At 33.2% G+C, this 18,755-nt stretch overlaps 1 protein-coding gene across 4 annotated transcripts in view; it reads right to left on the bottom strand.

The window, feature by feature from the left end:
* Positions 1-18,755, bottom strand: part of GRIK2 (glutamate ionotropic receptor kainate type subunit 2) — a 681,135-nt gene that overhangs the window by 126,495 nt on the left and 535,885 nt on the right. For 3 of the 4 annotated variants that reach the window (XM_066358812.1, XM_066358814.1, XM_066358813.1), the window contains 2 exons: positions 18,436-18,554; positions 14,661-14,878 (listed from right to left, as the gene is read on the bottom strand). In XM_066358812.1, coding sequence (XP_066214909.1) covers positions 14,661-14,878; positions 18,436-18,554 — 337 coding nt within the window. Of the gene's footprint in view, positions 1-14,660; positions 14,879-18,435; positions 18,555-18,755 lie in introns of those variants that run through there. The other variant, XM_066358815.1, reaches the window with a different exon arrangement.

An 18,755-nucleotide genomic window follows, 5' to 3' on the forward strand; every position in this document is an offset into this window, starting at 1 on the left:
TACAAAGCAAAGTAATTTATAGTGTTGCCTTTAAATAGCTGTAATTAAAATATTTAAAAATACAACACCTGCCTTTAGATATAATCAAATTTTTTCACTGAACTCCGCTAGTGCTTTACAATAGGTTAATAACAATCAAAAGCATTATTCATATGCTGTCAGAACATATAAAATTACAATTTATTGCAAACCCTGAACTATTCTTTCACTAAAACAGATTTAATATGCAAACTGGGTATATGAAAAATAAAAATAAATTATGTAATTACCCATAATTTAACTCCAATTAAAGAAGCATGTCTTAATTCTACAGAACACACTTTTTTTTTTTTTGACAAAGACACAGAGAGACAGAGAGAGGGACAGATAGAAACAGACCAGAAGGGAGAGAGATGAGAAGCATCAACTCTTCTTTGCAGCACCTTGGTTTCTCATTGACTGCTTTTTCATATGTGCCCTGATGGAGGGGCTACAGCAGACCGAATGATCCCTTGCTAAAGCTAGAGCCTCTGGGTTCAAACTGGTGAGCCTTGCTCAAACCAGATGAGCCCGTGCTCAAGCTGGCAACTTTGGGGTTTCAAACCTGGGTCCTCCACATCCCAGTTTGATGCTCCATCCATTGCGCCACCACCTGGTCAGGCTCTACAGAACACACTTAGGCATATATGTGTACATGTGCAGACATATTCACACATCTGGAAATTTATTTAATTTTGAATTATTAAAGGATTGGTCTGAATATAGGAGGCCAATGAAAGTACTCATCAGTATGAATTAGATATATAAACAACTGTAGGCATTACCATAGTCACAAATATTACAGATGAATTTCAGTTATTTTAGAATCTGATCACATTAAGACTAAGACATTTATCATCATTGTTCAATCTAGTCATATTTTTAAAGCAATATTTTTGAGAAAGCTATTATATTTCCTTTAAAAGTATAAAGAGCTATTGAGCTCTAGAGTTTATTTTGTCTTTTTTTTTCAAACTATATGGGGTTAGTGGGAAGGATATAAGAAATACTGGGGATGAATTGTGATTTATGTTTTCTATTTGTAAATAATCATGGTAAAGTGCTCAGACCTCGTGGCTTTATATTTTGTTGCTTCTAAAAGGGAATGGCAGTTCTGTGTTGTCTTAATTAAAAGTTTCAGTAGCCATCTCAAAGGTGGCAGTAGCAGTAAGGAATAGTAAACCTTATTTTGTTTTATGACCTAATAAAAGAACCAACTTAACTACCATGTGATGTCTTCCATCAATATTTAAGATCAAAGAGCAGAGTGAAATTACTATAATTTGGACTTCTGGAAAAGGACAAGAAAACAAGTGAACAACGGAAATTTCAACTGACCGAAGATGCTAATTAGTACAGACTGTATTTGCAACAAAAGGAGAGCTTCCCCCCAAAAAGACATCACAGGACATGAAAGATTAAGAATGACATCTACCAAGGACATGCTGGATTAAGCAGAAGGTCAGTGTACACATCTGTAATTAATGGACAATCTGGAAAAATAAATATGCTTTTTTTTGATAGTCTAAATCTAAACCTAACCAAAGAAAGCAGTAAGCATGAAAAATAGATCTTTCTTAGCCACAATGCCAATAAATATAATTTCCTCAAAAAAGTTACAAAGCAGAGAGTCTGAAATTTTGTTTGTTTGTACATTTGTTTTAGAAATATCAAATGATGCTTTTATTCATCTATTTACATAGAGGAAATGAAATTTTTATTTTAATTATTTTTATCTAAAGAATACCATGTACTATTTTTACCTTGCACTTTTTAAAGGACAGTATTTTAAATAATATTTCTCTCAGGCTACTTCATTGTATCCAAAAATATGCCCTTCTTGGATTTCCTTCAAACTGTTGCCTAACCAGTGGCTATAAACTCTTGCAGTGACAACTATTATCCATTATCCAGCATTTGACATGCCAGCTCAACATCACTATATTAACTTACTTTCGAATTTTCTTACTCCCTGTGGGGACCTCTCTCCTAAGATTGATGAGGTGCAACACAATGTTTAAACTGCCATCCTGACATGACAAACAGCAAGAATGGTCCCTGCACAGAATGGAGGCGGGAGGGCAAAGGAGGGAGAGAGCCATCGTATGTCCTGGAATACAAGCTGCCTCACGCACTGGCTTTTCAGGGCAATTAAAACTTTGTTTCTCAGATTTTACACTGAGTCAAACACAGAATATTCTTCAGTGAAAGGGCCCTGAAGTTTCACTGGTACATATTGAAAATGCAACAATTAGAGAAGAATTGAACTTTTGTCCCTCAGACATTTTAGAGAAGCTAAGATAAAAGTTGCTGCTCCTCCCAAGTTTAAATACATTGAGACTGTAATCACTACTTCTAATTCCCCAAATGGTGACATCACTTACTTTTTCACTATCAAATTCTTTCTGGCAGAGCTAGGGTAATAAAAACCATCATATTCTAATTTTCAGACAGCTTGATAGAACCAATGTTCTTAGAATAGATAAAGTGTAATGAAGCACTTTTGTTCCCATAGGAAAGTCTTTGACTCATATGCTCTGATGCCAACTAGCCTCCACATCTGCTGTTTCACCTTTGATAGCTGTAACTTGGCATGCAAAACTAGCGTCTGATGAAGCAGCTTTACTCAAAGGCATCATTTTATTTCTTGAAATGGGAACATGGTAAAATGGTGTGGGTTTCTGCAGGCCTTATGCAAATCCTGTAATAAACCATAGAATCAGGCCTCACATACAATAAGTTGTGTGTTAGATGAGGATGGGGAAGGAGACAACTCTCTTGGGTAAAAACAACCTCCTTACTATACCAATAAATTAAATGCATAATAAAAATTGGTATAAATATTTATTTTAAAGATAATGAATTAATATCAAAACTATATCTGACACTACTAAGACTATAACACTTTTAAAATACCAACTTTATTTTATCAAACAAAATATTTTCATTTAATCTAATGGTAGCAATAATCCGTTACCCATAACCAATAGCTTAACAACATTAATAAAGAAAATATAATTTGGGAGAATTACAGAAATTATATGGCTATAATAACCTTTGCTAGGATACATTTTTTAGATTACTAGAAAAGTTGTCTTGGTGAAAAACCCACAGCCAACATCATAATTAATGGGCAAAAATTAAAAGCAATCCCCCTAAGGTCAAGAAAAAGAAAGGGGTGTCCCCTTTCACCGCTCTTATTCAACATAGTTCTGGAAGTCCTAGCTACAGCAATCAGACAAGAAGAAGAAATAAAAGGCATCCAAATTGGAAAAGAAGAAGTAAAACTATTATGATTTGCAGATAATATGATACTGTACATAGAAAATCCTAAAGCAGGAGTCAGGAAACTTTTTGGATGAGAGAGCCATGAATGCCACGTATTTTAAAATGTAATTCCATGACAGCCATACAATGACCCGTGTACCTTACACATTATCCAATAAAAATTTGGTGTTGTCCCGGAGGACAGCTGTGATTGGCTCCAGCCACTCGCAACCATGAACATGAGCAGTAGGAAATGAATAGATTGTAATACATAAAAATGTTTTATATTTTAACGTTATTATTTTTTTTATTAAAAATTTGTCTGCAAGCCAGATGCAGCCATCAAAAGAGCCACATCTGGCCTGCGAGCCATTGGTTCCTAACCCCTGCCCTAAAGTCTCAGTCAAAATACTACTGGACCTGATAAATGAATTCAGCAAAGTGACAGGATATAAAATTAATACACAGAAATCAAAGAAATTTTTAAACACCAAAAATGAACTATGAGAGAGAAATTAAGGAAACAATTCCCTTCACTATTGCAACAACAACAAAAATAAAGTACCTAGGAGTAATTTAACCAAGGAGGTTAAAGACTTGTACTCAGAAAATTATAAAACATTGATAAAAGAAATCAAGGAAGATATAAACAAGTGGAAGCATATACTGTGCTCATGGTTAGGAAGAATAAACATCATTAAAATATCTATACTACCCAAAGCAATTTATAAGTTCAATGAAATACTAATTAAAATACCAATAATATACTTCAAAGATATAGAACACATATTCCAAAAATTTATATGGAACCAAAAAAGAACACGAATAGCCTCAGCAATCTTGAAAAAGAAGAATAAAGTGGGAGGTATCACACTTCCTGATATTGAGTTTTACTACAAGGCCATTGTACTCAAAACAGCTTGGTGCTGGCATAAGAACAGGCATATAGATCAATGGAACAGAACAGAGAACCCAGAAATAAACCCACACCTTTACGGACAATTGATAGTTGACAAAGGAGGTAAGAGCATACAATGGAGTAAAGACAGTCTCTTTAACAAATGGTGTTGGGAAAATTAGACAGCTACAGGCAAAAAAATGAAACTAGACCACCAACTTACACCAGTCACAAAAATAAACTCAAAATGAGGATAAAAGACTTAAATGTAAGTCATGATACCATAAGCATCTTAGAAGAAAATATAGGCAGTAAACTCTGACATCTCTCTTAGCAATATATTTGCTGATTTATCTCCACTGGCAAGTGAAATAAAAGACAGGATAAATAAATGGGACTATATCAAACTAAAAAGCTTTTGCACAGCTAAAGACAATATAAATAGAATAAAAAGATGAACCACATCATGGAGAACATATTCGACAATACGTCTGATAAGGGGTTAATGACTAAAATTTATAAAGAACTTGTAAAACTCAACTCCAGGAAGACAAACAATCCAATCAAAAAATGGGCACAAGAAATGAATAGACACTTCTCCAAAGAGAACAAACAAATGGCCAATAGACAGATGAAAAAATGTTCAACATCACTAATCATTAGAGAAATGCAAATTAAAACCACAATGAGATACCACCTCACACCAGTTAGAATAGAGCTCATGAACAAAACAACACACAATAGGTGCTGGCGAGGATGTGAAAAAAGGAGAACCCTCCTGCACTGGTGGTGGGAATGCAGACTGGTGCAGCCACTGTGGAACACAGTTTGGAGATTCCTCAAAAAATTAAAAATCGAACTGCCTTTTGACCCAGCTATCCCACTTTTAGGAATATATTTCAAGAACTGTCGGGAGCCGATCCACTAATGCTGGCTAACTAGGTCACAGCAGGAGAAGATCCACAACTGCTGATTGACAAAGTCACAGCAAAAGAAGATCGATGGCTACTGGTTGATAGAGTCACCGCAGTGAAGACCAACAGCTGCAGGTTGACAAAGTCACCGCAAAGGAAAGGCACAACGATAATTCCCCCTTTAATCTTTTGAATTAATCTGGCCTTATATCTCCCCCTTTTCTGGGTGTGTGCTATAATTTATGGCACAGGAATAATAGTACCGTGCTTTCCCTGTAGATTTGTAGTAATTTCTTTGGAAATGAGACAGAAGGTGTAAGTTCCACAAAAAAGCCTGTAAGCCCCTTGATCTGGGCTCATAAACATAAGAGGCTGGCCATGATATCCCTCATAAAGGGTTAAGTTTGTAGGAGAATTTCTTCTTATTAATCATGTTAGAAAGAATAAAGTTAGAACTTAACTAGTGTTTGAATATAGTAAATGAATAAAGTTTAACTAGACATTAGAATCTTAGGTAAAGTGTAGTGAAATGGCCTGTTGCATGGCCTTGGATGGAAGCGCAGCTGGCAAGTAAAGAATGTTTTGTTAAAAGACTTGTTTTGTCACTGAAGGCAGTTGCTGGTCTTTTCTCAGTAAAACATTCTCATGAGATTTTTGTATTTTCCAAGAATAAGGAGAGGAATGTGGTGGGATTCATAGCAGCAATAGCAATTAATGCCTTATGATATTATGTTGCTACTAGCTATCTTGCAGGTGCACTCTATGTATCTTTAAGTAAAAGTTACTCTTAATGCTGTATCAGTTTCTTAAATAGCAAGACTTTTGTAGTCTTGTGAAAAAAGAATTAGGACACTACATGAACTCAAGGCTATTTGCCTGAACAAGCGGTGGTCCTTTGCTAGTCCTTGATGATTTTGTCTGCTATCTCTTTCTGCGCCCTTGATTCACAACAACAGTAAAATAGAGTTATTAATTAGTACTAATCTTTTAGAAGTTTGTACCGATATTGTTATTACTATTCAAGTTATTGTATAACTGTACTTTGAATAACTTACCACCTGACTTGTAGCTTATAGATATGAATTAACTGTTATCTAGAAATATGTAACCATAGTGAAACCAAAACAATGATGTATTCAAAATACCATGTGATTGTAACTTAGTGTGTGTGCATAAAAAAGTAAAGTTAGACCAGGCATTGGCGGAGATGCCTGGCAGTAAATGCTAACTAGAGAATAAAGAGAAAGAAAAGAATTCGGCTCTCTCACTTGATTTGTGCCGACGCCGTCTCTTCCTGTGGGACCCCTGGATTCCCCCCGGGGCTGGACCCCGGCAAAGAACACCATATTACTGCTTCAAAAAAAGAAATGCACTCCATGTTTATTGCAGCATTGCTCACAACAGTGAAGATCTGGAAACAGCCCAAGTGTCCGTCAGTGGACGAGTGGATTAAAAAGTATGGTACATATATATAATGGAATACTATGAGGCCATGAAAAAGAAGAAAATATTACCTTTAGCAACAACATGGATGGACCTGGAAACTATTATGTTAAGTGAAATAAGCCAGGCAGAGAAAGAAAAATATCATATGACCTCACTCATTTCAGGAATCCAAGAAACAATGTGAACTGAGGAACAGAATTAAACCTGAAGGGAAAGGGGAGGGAGCTGTTGGGAGGAGGGTTAGGGAGATGTTGAGGGGAATATGTGGGAGGGGGGATTCAATCGGGGTGACACTAGATTCTATGTAAACTCAATAAATTAAATTTAAAAAAAGAAAAAAAGAAAAGTTGTCTTGGGAAATAAGGAAAGCATCAATGTTAACAAATAAAAAATGTAGTAATAATATTAAACATTATTCTAAAATGATGTTCAGAGGCCCTGGCTGGTGGCTCAATGGATAGAGCTTTGGTCCCATGTATGGACATCCTGGGTTCTATTCTCAGAGCACGCAGGAGAACAGATTATCTGTTTCTCTCTGTACCTTACTCCCCCTTCTCTCCCTCATTTCCACCCACAGCCAATTACTCAATTGGTTCAAGTGTGGCCCTGGACACTGAGGATAACTCAGTTGGTCTATGTGCCAGCCTCAGGCATTAAAAATAGCACACTACTAGAGCATCAGCCCAGAAAGGGTTGCCAGGGGGACCCCGGTAGGGACATATGTGGGAGTCTGCCTCACTATCTTCTTTTCTGTTAAAAAAATTAATAATAATACAAATAAAATCAACTAACTGCTCAGATACGTATATTGATGTTCAACAGGATAGTTTAAAATATTATTTCATTCACTTAAGTATGTAGAAAAATTCACATAGTAAATTATCCACAAACTTTAATGCATGAAACAAATAAAAATCCAAAATGAATAACCATAGGGTTATTGCTTAATTAGTAACTCACAAGCAAATTAGCTAGAATAGTTTTTTGCCTTGGAAGCTTAACTATATTCTATTTACCATCACTCAAATTTGAGAAAAATGTCATATTTGAAGAGCATTTTGTTTCTGTTTAAAGCTACAGAATGATGAATATTAAGAAATCCTCAAGTGACACAAAGAAAATATCATTTAGAATTGTGTACTAATTTGTCCCCATCAGTTAACATATGTACACTTTTTTTTCACAAGAAAAGGTGTGACAATAGTTCACTAAATATTATAGGATAATGCTACTATAAGCTCAGACAAAAAAAATTACATGAGTTCAAAACTCCAACTGTTGCTCAGAACCTAACAATATCTACCTATAAAGTAAGGTATTTTATCTCTTCTTAATCTACTTCCCATCAGTTAAACACAAAAGTCACGTAACAGTCCTACAACTCTAATATTCCCTTCTTATACCTCTCTTCTCTAATTTTCTCTCCATTCCTCCATAATAAAATAACTTGCAATAAAGGCTTATAAAGGAAAAATGAATATATTTATTTCCCAGGACCCACAGAACATATACTTTATCAACTTTTACTCAGAGATATAAACAAAAGTCAGAAGTTAGTCCATCACACTTCTCTGAGGAAGGAGAAACCTCTAACCTTCATACTGCTACAGGGCAATTCTCATGCATATGTATTAGGGGCTTCAGAAATGGTGTCAAAATTAAAAATGTAATTAGATTCTTCACTGTCAGCAAATCTCTAATGAAAGAGCTTTAAAAACAATTCAGGTAACTAATTCAAAAGAAGTAAGAATGTGTTCAGCAGATTATTTCATTCCTCTATTTGATATTTTGTGGGGTTTGTGTTTCAGAAGAGAAAAATACTCACTTCAATATAAAATAAAGGGAAATTTGTGCAACCAGTTATTAATCATTGATGTCAACAGTGAAAGTAATGTTCACATTTCAAATTAAAAAAAATCTCTATACACAATAGAATCACCAGTGGAGGTAATAAAAAACTCAGGTGCCTGGGGTGCTACCTCAAGATGTTTTTGTTTAAATTTGTAGAAGGGCCAGTGGCCTCAGTATTTGCTAAATACTCCCCCAAATGATTCTAGTGTTCCAATGTGCAGATGAAAAAATACTGGCTTAAGCAAATGGATATTGTAAATATGTGTAAAATTTTGCAGATGAAACCCTCAAATAGGAACAAATAATGACTCTATCCTTTGAAAAAAAATTGATATAAAAATTAAGAATACTTTTTTATCAGAGAGATAAGATTGCCTGTTATTGACAAGACTGTATTTGCACAGATTTACATGCTCTCCAGTCCTGCTGGCTACAGCCCAGCCACGCCTCCTGCAATTTCTGTAGGTAAAAGATTGGCCTTATAAGTTGAAGTAGTGCTTTGAACTGGTTATCTTGATAAAATAGCCAGTTTCACCAACTTTTCTGGGCTTTGACGTAGAATTTTTTATGTATATATAGGTAGGTACACTTATCACCAAATCAAAAATTATAGTTACAAAACTTTGATAATTTAAACATGTTCATGGTTTTTCCACTCTTAAATTGAGTTCCAGGTACAGACACATCACCCATATAAAACCCAAAAGTGAAATTTAAAACTTCTTCTAAATTATTGAGGAGAAATGGAAAGTGACATTACTAAACATAAAGTGATTCCAAGTTAAAAATAAAAAAAATGACCTGAAAACAAAGCTATGTAATGATTTAATCACATTTAAAGAAACAGGGCAATTCACACATGGGCAAATATTAAAGCAATGATCCTGGTACTTACTAAAGTACTACTATGAATTTCTAAATATTATATTGTCAAAGAATTTCTTCTGGATAGTGGCAAAAAGTGATTAGAATATGTGTAAGAGTAAATAAGGCACACAAACAAGGACATACCCAATTTCTATCCATTTGCAGACAATTATTGAACCACGCTTTATGAAGACCATACTGAACTGGGGAGTTACTTGAAGAGCCATAAAAGGCATTATAAAACCTATACAACTATAAACTATAAAAGAATAAATTTTAGAGTTCTAATGCACAATATAATGATTATACTCAACAATACTATTTTATAAACTTTAGACTTGCTAAGAGTCTAAATCTTAGTTGTTCTTACCAGAAAAAAGAAATGATACTTATGTGATGTGATCAAGTTATTAGCTAACATTATGATCGTAATCATTTTACAATATATAAATGTATCCAATCCCACATTGTGCACCTTAAACTCACACAATATTATGTCATTTTATCTCAATAAAAAATAAATACATTTAAATAAAAGTAATTTTTAATGATATTTCTCAGCTTCAAAAACTATTTCAAGTCAATTTCTGCATATGTAAAATAGGTCTTTTAAAATGTTTTACCACCAATACAGCAAGAGAAAATAAACACTGCTTTCAGAAAATACTTTACAATGTGAAAAATAGACAATAGATATCATATTAAGAATTTATTTTTTTATTGTTTAAATCTTTTCATAATAAATACCTCATGATTGCATTACCACAACTGTTCTACATAAAAAATAAAAATTATGCTTTGCAGAAATTAAGAAAAATATGAAAAATATCTAATGAATAGTGTTTTTCTAAATTCATTAAGTACAATTGTTAAACTGTCCCCCTTTTTACATTCTATCTGTCAGTTTAAAAATTACTTATGGTCTTTTGGCACTTAAAAAGCAAAAATCACTGAAGCTTCAAAAAAATCATTACAGGCATGCCACAAAAGTAATTCAGTATTAAAAACCTATACTGTCACCCTAGCATAATTTAATTTCAGAAGACCATTGAACCTATAAGCTCAGAATAAGAAGCACACTATAAGAAACATGTCATAGCTGTATCTATCCTAATGGCTTAAGGCAAATGTTTTAAAATTTTAATATGATCAAACATTTGAGGTCACGGGATTGAACCAAAATGACTAATGCACGTAGTTCTTCTGAATGGTGATGGTTATGCCATGATATCTTTGGCTATTGCTTTCATTCTTGATAGTATGTGTCCCTTGGTTATTGCTTTCATAATTAATAAGTCACTTAACCTCTCTATGGCCCAGTTTCTTCATCTGTTAAATGAGCATAATGATAATTGCTTTTTTCCTTCCTTAGGGGTTGAAGTGAAGATTAATGAGCTGGCATTTAGTCTGTACTTTGAGTTCTCTTAAAGAGGAAGCCTATGCACAAAGAAAGAGAGAAAAAGCAAACGAACAAGCAAAGCTTCTACATCGCTGGGTGCCAAAAGATAAAGCCCCCTCCCAATGGATTAATCCCCTTGTTTGTATTCATAACACTATAATCTGTACTTTGAAGTAAATTGACTCATAATCCGTGGTTAAAATGAAAATGTAATAGAACACTACATATTTTGAAGAAACATTTATAGCTTTCTATGGAATAGTAAAATTTTATAAGTAATCACACATTCTATCTAAAACTTTCTGTCACAGGTGTCCCATCAATTAATGCAGTAGTCACTGTTCCAATGGATAAGTGTACAAAATTTGGTAAAAGAATTGAGCTGTTGCCATAAAGAAAATGTAAATATGTAACACTGATTTAGGGTCACATGGCAGATGACAATAAAATCATTAGGAAAGGCTGGGAAATTGGAAATCTGTGAATATATGGACACATAATATTTTTAAGTTGCCTTATAGTAATTTGAAAGATGGAACAATACACTTTTAATTCTTTAGACTTGGCCAAAAAATATCCAGACAAAATGCAAAATATTTAGGCATTATTAACTGGTTATTTTTAGCTACATAGAAACAGTAGTAAAAGAAAGGGATAGAATATTAACAATAAGAACAACAAAGAATGAGGAGAAGGAGGTGGAGGAAGAGAAGGGAGAAACTAATTTAGAGATGTTGGCAAACACAACTTAGAGGTAATACAAAGTGAGAAACTGCATGATTGGGTTCTGAAAGTGTTTCTAATCTTCAGTGTTCTAAGCATGTAAAAGTTCTCAAAATTGTGCCAACATAGTGTCAGGCCTTAATTAAAGATCAAATTAATCATGTTGCCTTAAGGTGCTTTGTTATTACCTCTGAAAAAATTAGGACAAACTTTGCAAATTTTCCCCTCTAGATAAAAGCCTTCTAGTTCAAAATAGCAATGATTATGTTTTGAGACACCTCTTAAACAGAACTGTGAGTGTGGGTTTCAGATTATAAACGAACTCAGATATATACAGGCCATAACGATTTAGCAGAATGTTATTGGCAAAACCATTGATCCTGATGTAAAAGAAACAAAATCTGTTCAAAATGTAGAATGTTTTTGGGCCAACAAGTTTCTAGGAGGAGGAAAGCTCGCTTGTAAACTAAATACAAGTTTATATTACGTACCACTAAACAGTTGTAGTTGTCTATAAGCTAAATTACTGTGGCAATAAATAATTAATACAGCCCAAACAATATGCAGAGTCTGTGCTAAGAACTAGAGATCCAAGCATGAGTGACAAAGATTCTATCCTTGTCCGCCTGCTGTCCAGGATCGTGTGGATACAGAGGAACCAAGCAAAAACAGTGTGGTATTCCATGAGTGCCGTTCTGAGTACCTCACTCATCTCATTACCAGGTAGGCAGTGTATCAACCATCTCACATTATCACAAAAAGAATGATGAATATGCTATAATAAAATATTTTCAAAAACTGAGAACACATTCACATAACTTTTATTATGGTATATTGTAATAATATTCTATATTATTATTAGTTATTGCTATTTATCTCTCTTACTTTGCCAAATTTATAAACTGTCATATATACGTTTGCATTAACAAACCAGTAAATAAAGGGTTTGGTACTATCTGAAGTTCTGAACATCCATTGAGGGTCTTGGAACATATGTCCCATATAATTTCAAAATACATAGTCTAAAAAGAGCTACTAATTTTTTTCCCACAGACTTTTTATATTTTACCTATGAAAGTATTCCCTTTACCTGAGAGCAACTTAAATTAGAGAAACATGATGTGATCTCTTTAAATTTATTTTAAAATTATTTATCCAATTAATGGTAAGAGAAACATAATTTACTTGAATATCTTTAAAATAATTTCAATTCTCAAATTTTTAAACTAGCCATGTATTCTAGTAATAGCTATGAAGTTTTTACTAGGGGCTTAACATATCATGAACAGCTTTTATTTAATATTCAAAAAAATATTGTGAGAATGGTCCTATTAGTCATTAATTTAGAAATGAGCAGTCAGAGGTTTATAAAAGTGAATGTCTTATCTAAAGACAGCAAATAGGTGGCAGAGCCTGATAGGTTCAGGTTTCTCTGATTTCATAGCTGTTTTTTGTTTGTTTGTTTTTTATTCCTAACAACTATTCTAAATTGCAGAATATATTTTCAGAAGTATTAAGTGATTGACATTAGGTATTTGAATCTACTTCAATGTTCTTTCAATATGTGGCAGAAATTTATTTTAACTATTTTTAAAATATCTTATTTATCTCTTTTAGAGAAAAGAGAGAGAAGGGATGAAGAGCAGGAAGCATCAACTCTTAGAAGTTGCTTCTTATATGTGCCTTAACCAGGCAAGCCCAAGATTTGGAACTGGTGACCTCAGCAATCCCAGGTGGAAGCTTTATCCACTGCGTCACCACAGGTCAGGCTGTGGAAGAAATTTTTTAACAACCATAAAAAAGAAAATGAATCTCCTTTGATACCATCTATTTTTGGATGACTATATTCGTACATGGGAAAAAACTAGACATTTTAGTTAGGCCAAGCCCAGGAGAGAATCTGTAGAAATTGGATAACTTGAGTCACGGGTTACATAGAAAAAGACGATTCAGCATCACTTTGTAAATATAGGGATTCTCAAAAAGACCAAAACATAGGCTCTGGCTAAGTTAGTTTTAAGCATGAAATATGTATGTAATAACTCTCCTAATCTTTATATTTTACATAAAAATATATTGTGTTTGTTCGCTTGAAAGCATTTTGTATAGTGTTCAGCCCTGGGGTGTGATTTTAATTCTACTACACCAAGTCCCCAAATTCCTAAAAGGTCTTGATCTATCCTTATTTGTTTTATTTCTTCTTTTTTTATGACATTTTCAACTTTACTAGGCAGTGCCAGACTGTTTTCCAAAGTGATGGCATCAGCACATCGAAGTTCCAATTACTCTTCACCTTTGTTAGCACTTTTTCTGGTAAGATACTATCTTCTGTAGAGTGACCAACATGTAGTGCGATTTCTGGCACCCAATAGGCACTTGATGAATGTTTAATAAAATAGTTTATTTTATAGTTTGAGTCAATTATTTTAAAAGAATTCTCTTCTACTGAATATTTATTTGTACTGCAAATTGCATTTGTGTGAACAGTGAAGGAAAACACCCATACTTGCCCAACTTACAAAGAATTAAGAAATATTTGGTAAAATATATATAAAAGCAATTACAAGGTCCTAAAGTTAAATTTGATATACTCTTGCCTAATGAGGTCAGCTGGTGTAAGGAGAAAAATAATAAAGAGGAAGGCAAGACACTCTATCTGCCTGGAACTTAGTTCAACTACACCTTTCATTTAAAATGTTCCACAGGGCTGTCCCTCTGGAAACATTGCAAGTTCAAGAGGGTAGGCCATTTTCATTCAGACTCTGACATCCAGAATATTAAATGGATGAATGGACAGATAACAAGAGCTGTTTTGGCTCTTCTCTTTAAGCCGTTATTTTTTTTTTCTTTTTCTGCAGACTTCTGAATGAATAAACCTTGTCTCATCTTAACAAATAAATATATTTAGAGAAATATTATTACATGTAGTCATTCTGTTCTTCTGGAATAGCCAAGCCTTGTATCAATTTTTAATAAATATATTGCATTATCTGTTTTACATTCAAAGATAAAACTCTTTTCGGGGAAATAATGTTACCTTTGGGCAGACTTCCTCAAACCAAAAATAGAATACTTATAAAGCAAAAAGTCTGGTATTAAAATGTTTTGCTTTCATGGCTATATATTTTGTTGTAATCTTCTCCAGCCCTGAGGAATATGGTATCGATTGCTAGACATGAATAACTGTGTCATTATGCTCTTACATTCATTAATAAAGTCTGTTTGTTTGCATTCTATCACTTTAATACATTAATTTTAGATAACCAATAAGACTTACCTTAAAAAAGGTCATGGTTGCACCGTCCTCCACTGCGCCATACTCTATCTTGGTTTGTTTAGCTAAATCATCGGCAGAGTCAATAGGGGATTCCATCCGCTCCACTGTCAGAAAGGCGGCTAAGTTAGCAGTATACGAAGAAATGATGATAAGTGTGAAAAACCACCAAATGCCTCCCACTATCCTGGTGGAGAGTGCTTTGGGCATGAGCTCAGAACCTAACAGAGATTTGGGGGAAAAGGTGAAACGAATACAGAGAATTTGATCAGCAGTCAGGTACTTTTGGTCACAGTGGCAGAATGGAATCACTGTGTAATAAAAGCTTTATTCAGATTTACGTATTGCTTTAGTAAGCAAGCAACAACCATTGGGAATGCAGCAGCTAACTGCAGTTAGTAGGCAGTCTCTTAGGACACTTGTGTTTAAGTATAGTGACAGGAGACTCAAGTTCTTTCTGAGAGAGGGTGAACATTAAAAACAGTGAAAAACCTTTATAAAATAGCATTAGAAGAAAAAAATATCTCTAGTTTATTAACCATATGCACAGTGTTTCATATTTTTGTTAGTTATGTGGGTATTAGAAGAAATAATAACATGATGGATCAAATTCACTCCTTAGCATTTTTCATGTGCATGAAGCTCCAAAACATTGTCTATCTCGTCATTTATATCAGTAATGTATAATAATCAAGTAATTACAAAACCCACATTTCTTGAGATTAGGGTTGTTAGTCCAGTTTTTATTTTAAAGTAAGGTAGTAAATTATTTGCTATGTATAAACAAATGTCTCCTATCACTATAGTTAGCATCAATGCAGGAAATCAGAATAACTAGTGAAACTGTCACAAATTTACTTTTACACACATTTAAATATCTTATAAACATATTACAATACATGGCTGGAGATGCCTGCTCATGGTATTAATAAGAAAATGGGATCTGAATTATATTTTACTTTTGGTTATTATTAACTTTAAATAAGTTAGATTATAAAATAATATCCTAACAATTTTAAAATCAAGCCTTATAGTTTTACTTTATTTACATTAAATACATTATTATAATCTTAATGTTTAAATTAAAACATATCAGCATATATTATTTTATAAGAAAATGAGATTAAAATATGGGTATATATATAATATATTACTACTCACTTTTAATCATTTTGACTCCATAATCAAAAAAGCATTGGCTATAAGTTACTTGATTTTTAATAGAGTTTGAGTAAAATGGAATGAAGCAAAGATGGACTTCATTTGTGGACTTGTTTTATAGTCATATGTTTAATATAATCACTGATGCAGTAAAGTAACTTACTTTTAGATTGAGTGAAAAATACGACACATTATTTATGTTAATATTGAAAAGAACTCCTGTCATGACTGGAATAAATCACAATAGCCCATCTTATACTGCAGGTCATCTTACTTTTGCAATTTCAAAACAATAGCACAAAATATTTAAAAGCAGACAGACTTGGACATGACAGCCAACTCCAGCTCCAGACTCTGCCTACCACTCTGTAAGGGAAAAAACAAAAGGTACCTTTCTGATGTTGTCGCTCCTAGGCCCTGTTAGACACACACCGGACACTGACACACTAAAGTATTTCCTCCCAAGATGACCAGCAGTTTTGGCTGCCCATTCTACTTTTTTTTTTTTTTGAACAACAACACTAATAAAGTCAAACGAGACTGGGAATGAAAAGAACAGTGGAGACATCCGACAAAAATGGCCCAATTACCACAAGTTCATATCTTACCCAAGGACTTAAAGAGAATACCTCCTAGGCTTGTGAATCAGAGCCTGGTTAGGGGCTGACTGTCATGTACTCAAGGTAACGTCATGTCCAGCACTATATCCCACTAATTCCTGGGAGCTGGGCATCAGTCAGAATAGTATGGGTTCCTCTTTCATGTATCCACCAGCAGTGAGGTAGTTATATGGCAAAGCAAATGTATATTTGAAATTTTCATTGCTTGTAATAATTTTAAGATGTCAGTTATAGTCTTATTTCTAATTGCTAGATTTTATAGATATCAAGCTCATCTTATGAGTATACAAATGCTCAAAAATCTCCAAACATCAGAGAAAATATTGTGAATAAATATTTTATTTTTCAAAGCAAAAATAATAATTAAGAAAACAACTTTGTTATGTTAGGACCTTTATTCTGAGGATAATATAATCTAGAGTATTAAGACTAATTTTTCACAGGTGAATAGCAGTTTTCTTGGGTGATTATATTACCCAATGCCACTTGTAAGAGATGTTTGTCTCATTTGATAGGCTTTTATTCACTCTTAATGTCTTGAAAGAACTCCAAAATCATCTTCCAAGTATAGAGTATGCCTAAGGAAAAAATTGAACCCAAAATACAGCTACTGACTATTCAATTTATTTAGAAAAAGATACCAACAAACTTAGATTAATTCATGTAAGAGTTATCTTAACTTTCACAGTTTAGGTTGAAATTCTATAAAGCTATATATATATATGGATGCTCATAATTTTAAAAGAAAAAAATTATTTCAACCTCTAAAGCCTTGCTTACAACATGTATTGGTCAAATTATTTTTTTCTTTTGATATGTAGTTATTTATTCTCATTTTAGAAATTAGTTTATAAATTAAATAGTAATGAGTTAATAAATTTATACATAATACTAAACATGCAAGAGCAAATAACTTTTTAATAAAAAATCTTATAATTTAACAATAAATTTTCACTTCTTCATATCTGTAATGCAATTACCAAATGAATTTCTTGAAAGTGGATAATAAATACACCACTAATATTTAATGTAAACCATTATGATAGGAGGTGTAACTCTTATGAAGGAATGTGTTTTCTCCTTAATCTATTCATTGTCAGTTCAAATTTTGGGTATTTTGCTTTATTTACTAATTTTAAAAAATAGTACATTTTAAAATGCATAATGTAACTTTAAATCTTGGCTAATAAAATATTTATTTTGAGTAGTAGATTGAAATATTAACATATTAAAAATTATGTAAAAATTAAATTATAAATAAAAAACATGACAGCAAAAAAATATAAATTTACTTGGGAGAACTGAAACTAAAATAAATTTAGAGTTATATATAAATCACTAAGATATATTGCACGTATTATATCATTTTCTAAGATATATAGTCTTTACTTTTAACATTTATATTATAAATTTTAAATAATTATGGAAGTATTTTGCAAGCACCTCTGAGCATGCAATGTTTTATACTCATATACTATCAGATGCAGCTTATATTTTACTTGAAAAGGTAATTAAATGGTTAAATCTTTGATTTTTGCCAATTTATTTTCAATAGATTACTAATCATGCAACACAAATGCATCTAACCATCAAGGATTGATATGAAAGAGAATGTCTTACATCAAAGTGAAACAGGAAACAGGAGTTACACTGTATTCTTGTCTCAAGAGGATGTAATCTTAGAAGTACTTTAAATGCAGCTTCCAGCTAATGGATTAGGTTAGCTTAGTTATCTATGAAATAATGTACCTACTGTGGGTTAAGAAAAAAATTAGATGAGTATACTGTATGGGCATTTGCAGAAGCTAATTATTTTCTCAGAATCTCTCTTGAATGGGATTTGAGAACACCTAAAATGCATTAGTTAGATGGAGAAGCTGGATTATGGTTACATGCACAGAGGCACCCATGCAAGCGACTTATGCCAGCAAGAGCTGTCACCCCCAGCAAAGAGTGGGACATGGTGCCCAAAGGAAATGGCAGGCTGAATCGTATACCTTGCTGCATGAGAGCTCCAACTCCAAACCAGAAACTATTTAGCAAGGTAAAATTGTTTTCCACCACGTCCGAGTCAGGGTTGCATGGGTGTGGATTATACCACTCATAGGGACTAAACCTGTGGTAATTGACAAGAAAAGAATATATTTAAATGTAGTGAGAAGAAATTCTATCCAGCATTTTTGCTGCAAAAGAAACAGAAAGACAGGTAAGATTAAAAAGAAATCAGAGATAAGCATTTTTATAGTATAATTTCATATGCATGACAGCAAAAGTTAAGTTTGAAGGCTTCCTGGCCTTTCCAGCTAATTTATAAAAA

The sequence above is a fragment of the Saccopteryx leptura genome, chromosome 1 (assembly GCF_036850995.1).
Source record: "Saccopteryx leptura isolate mSacLep1 chromosome 1, mSacLep1_pri_phased_curated, whole genome shotgun sequence".
NCBI lineage: Eukaryota > Metazoa > Chordata > Mammalia > Chiroptera > Emballonuridae > Saccopteryx > Saccopteryx leptura.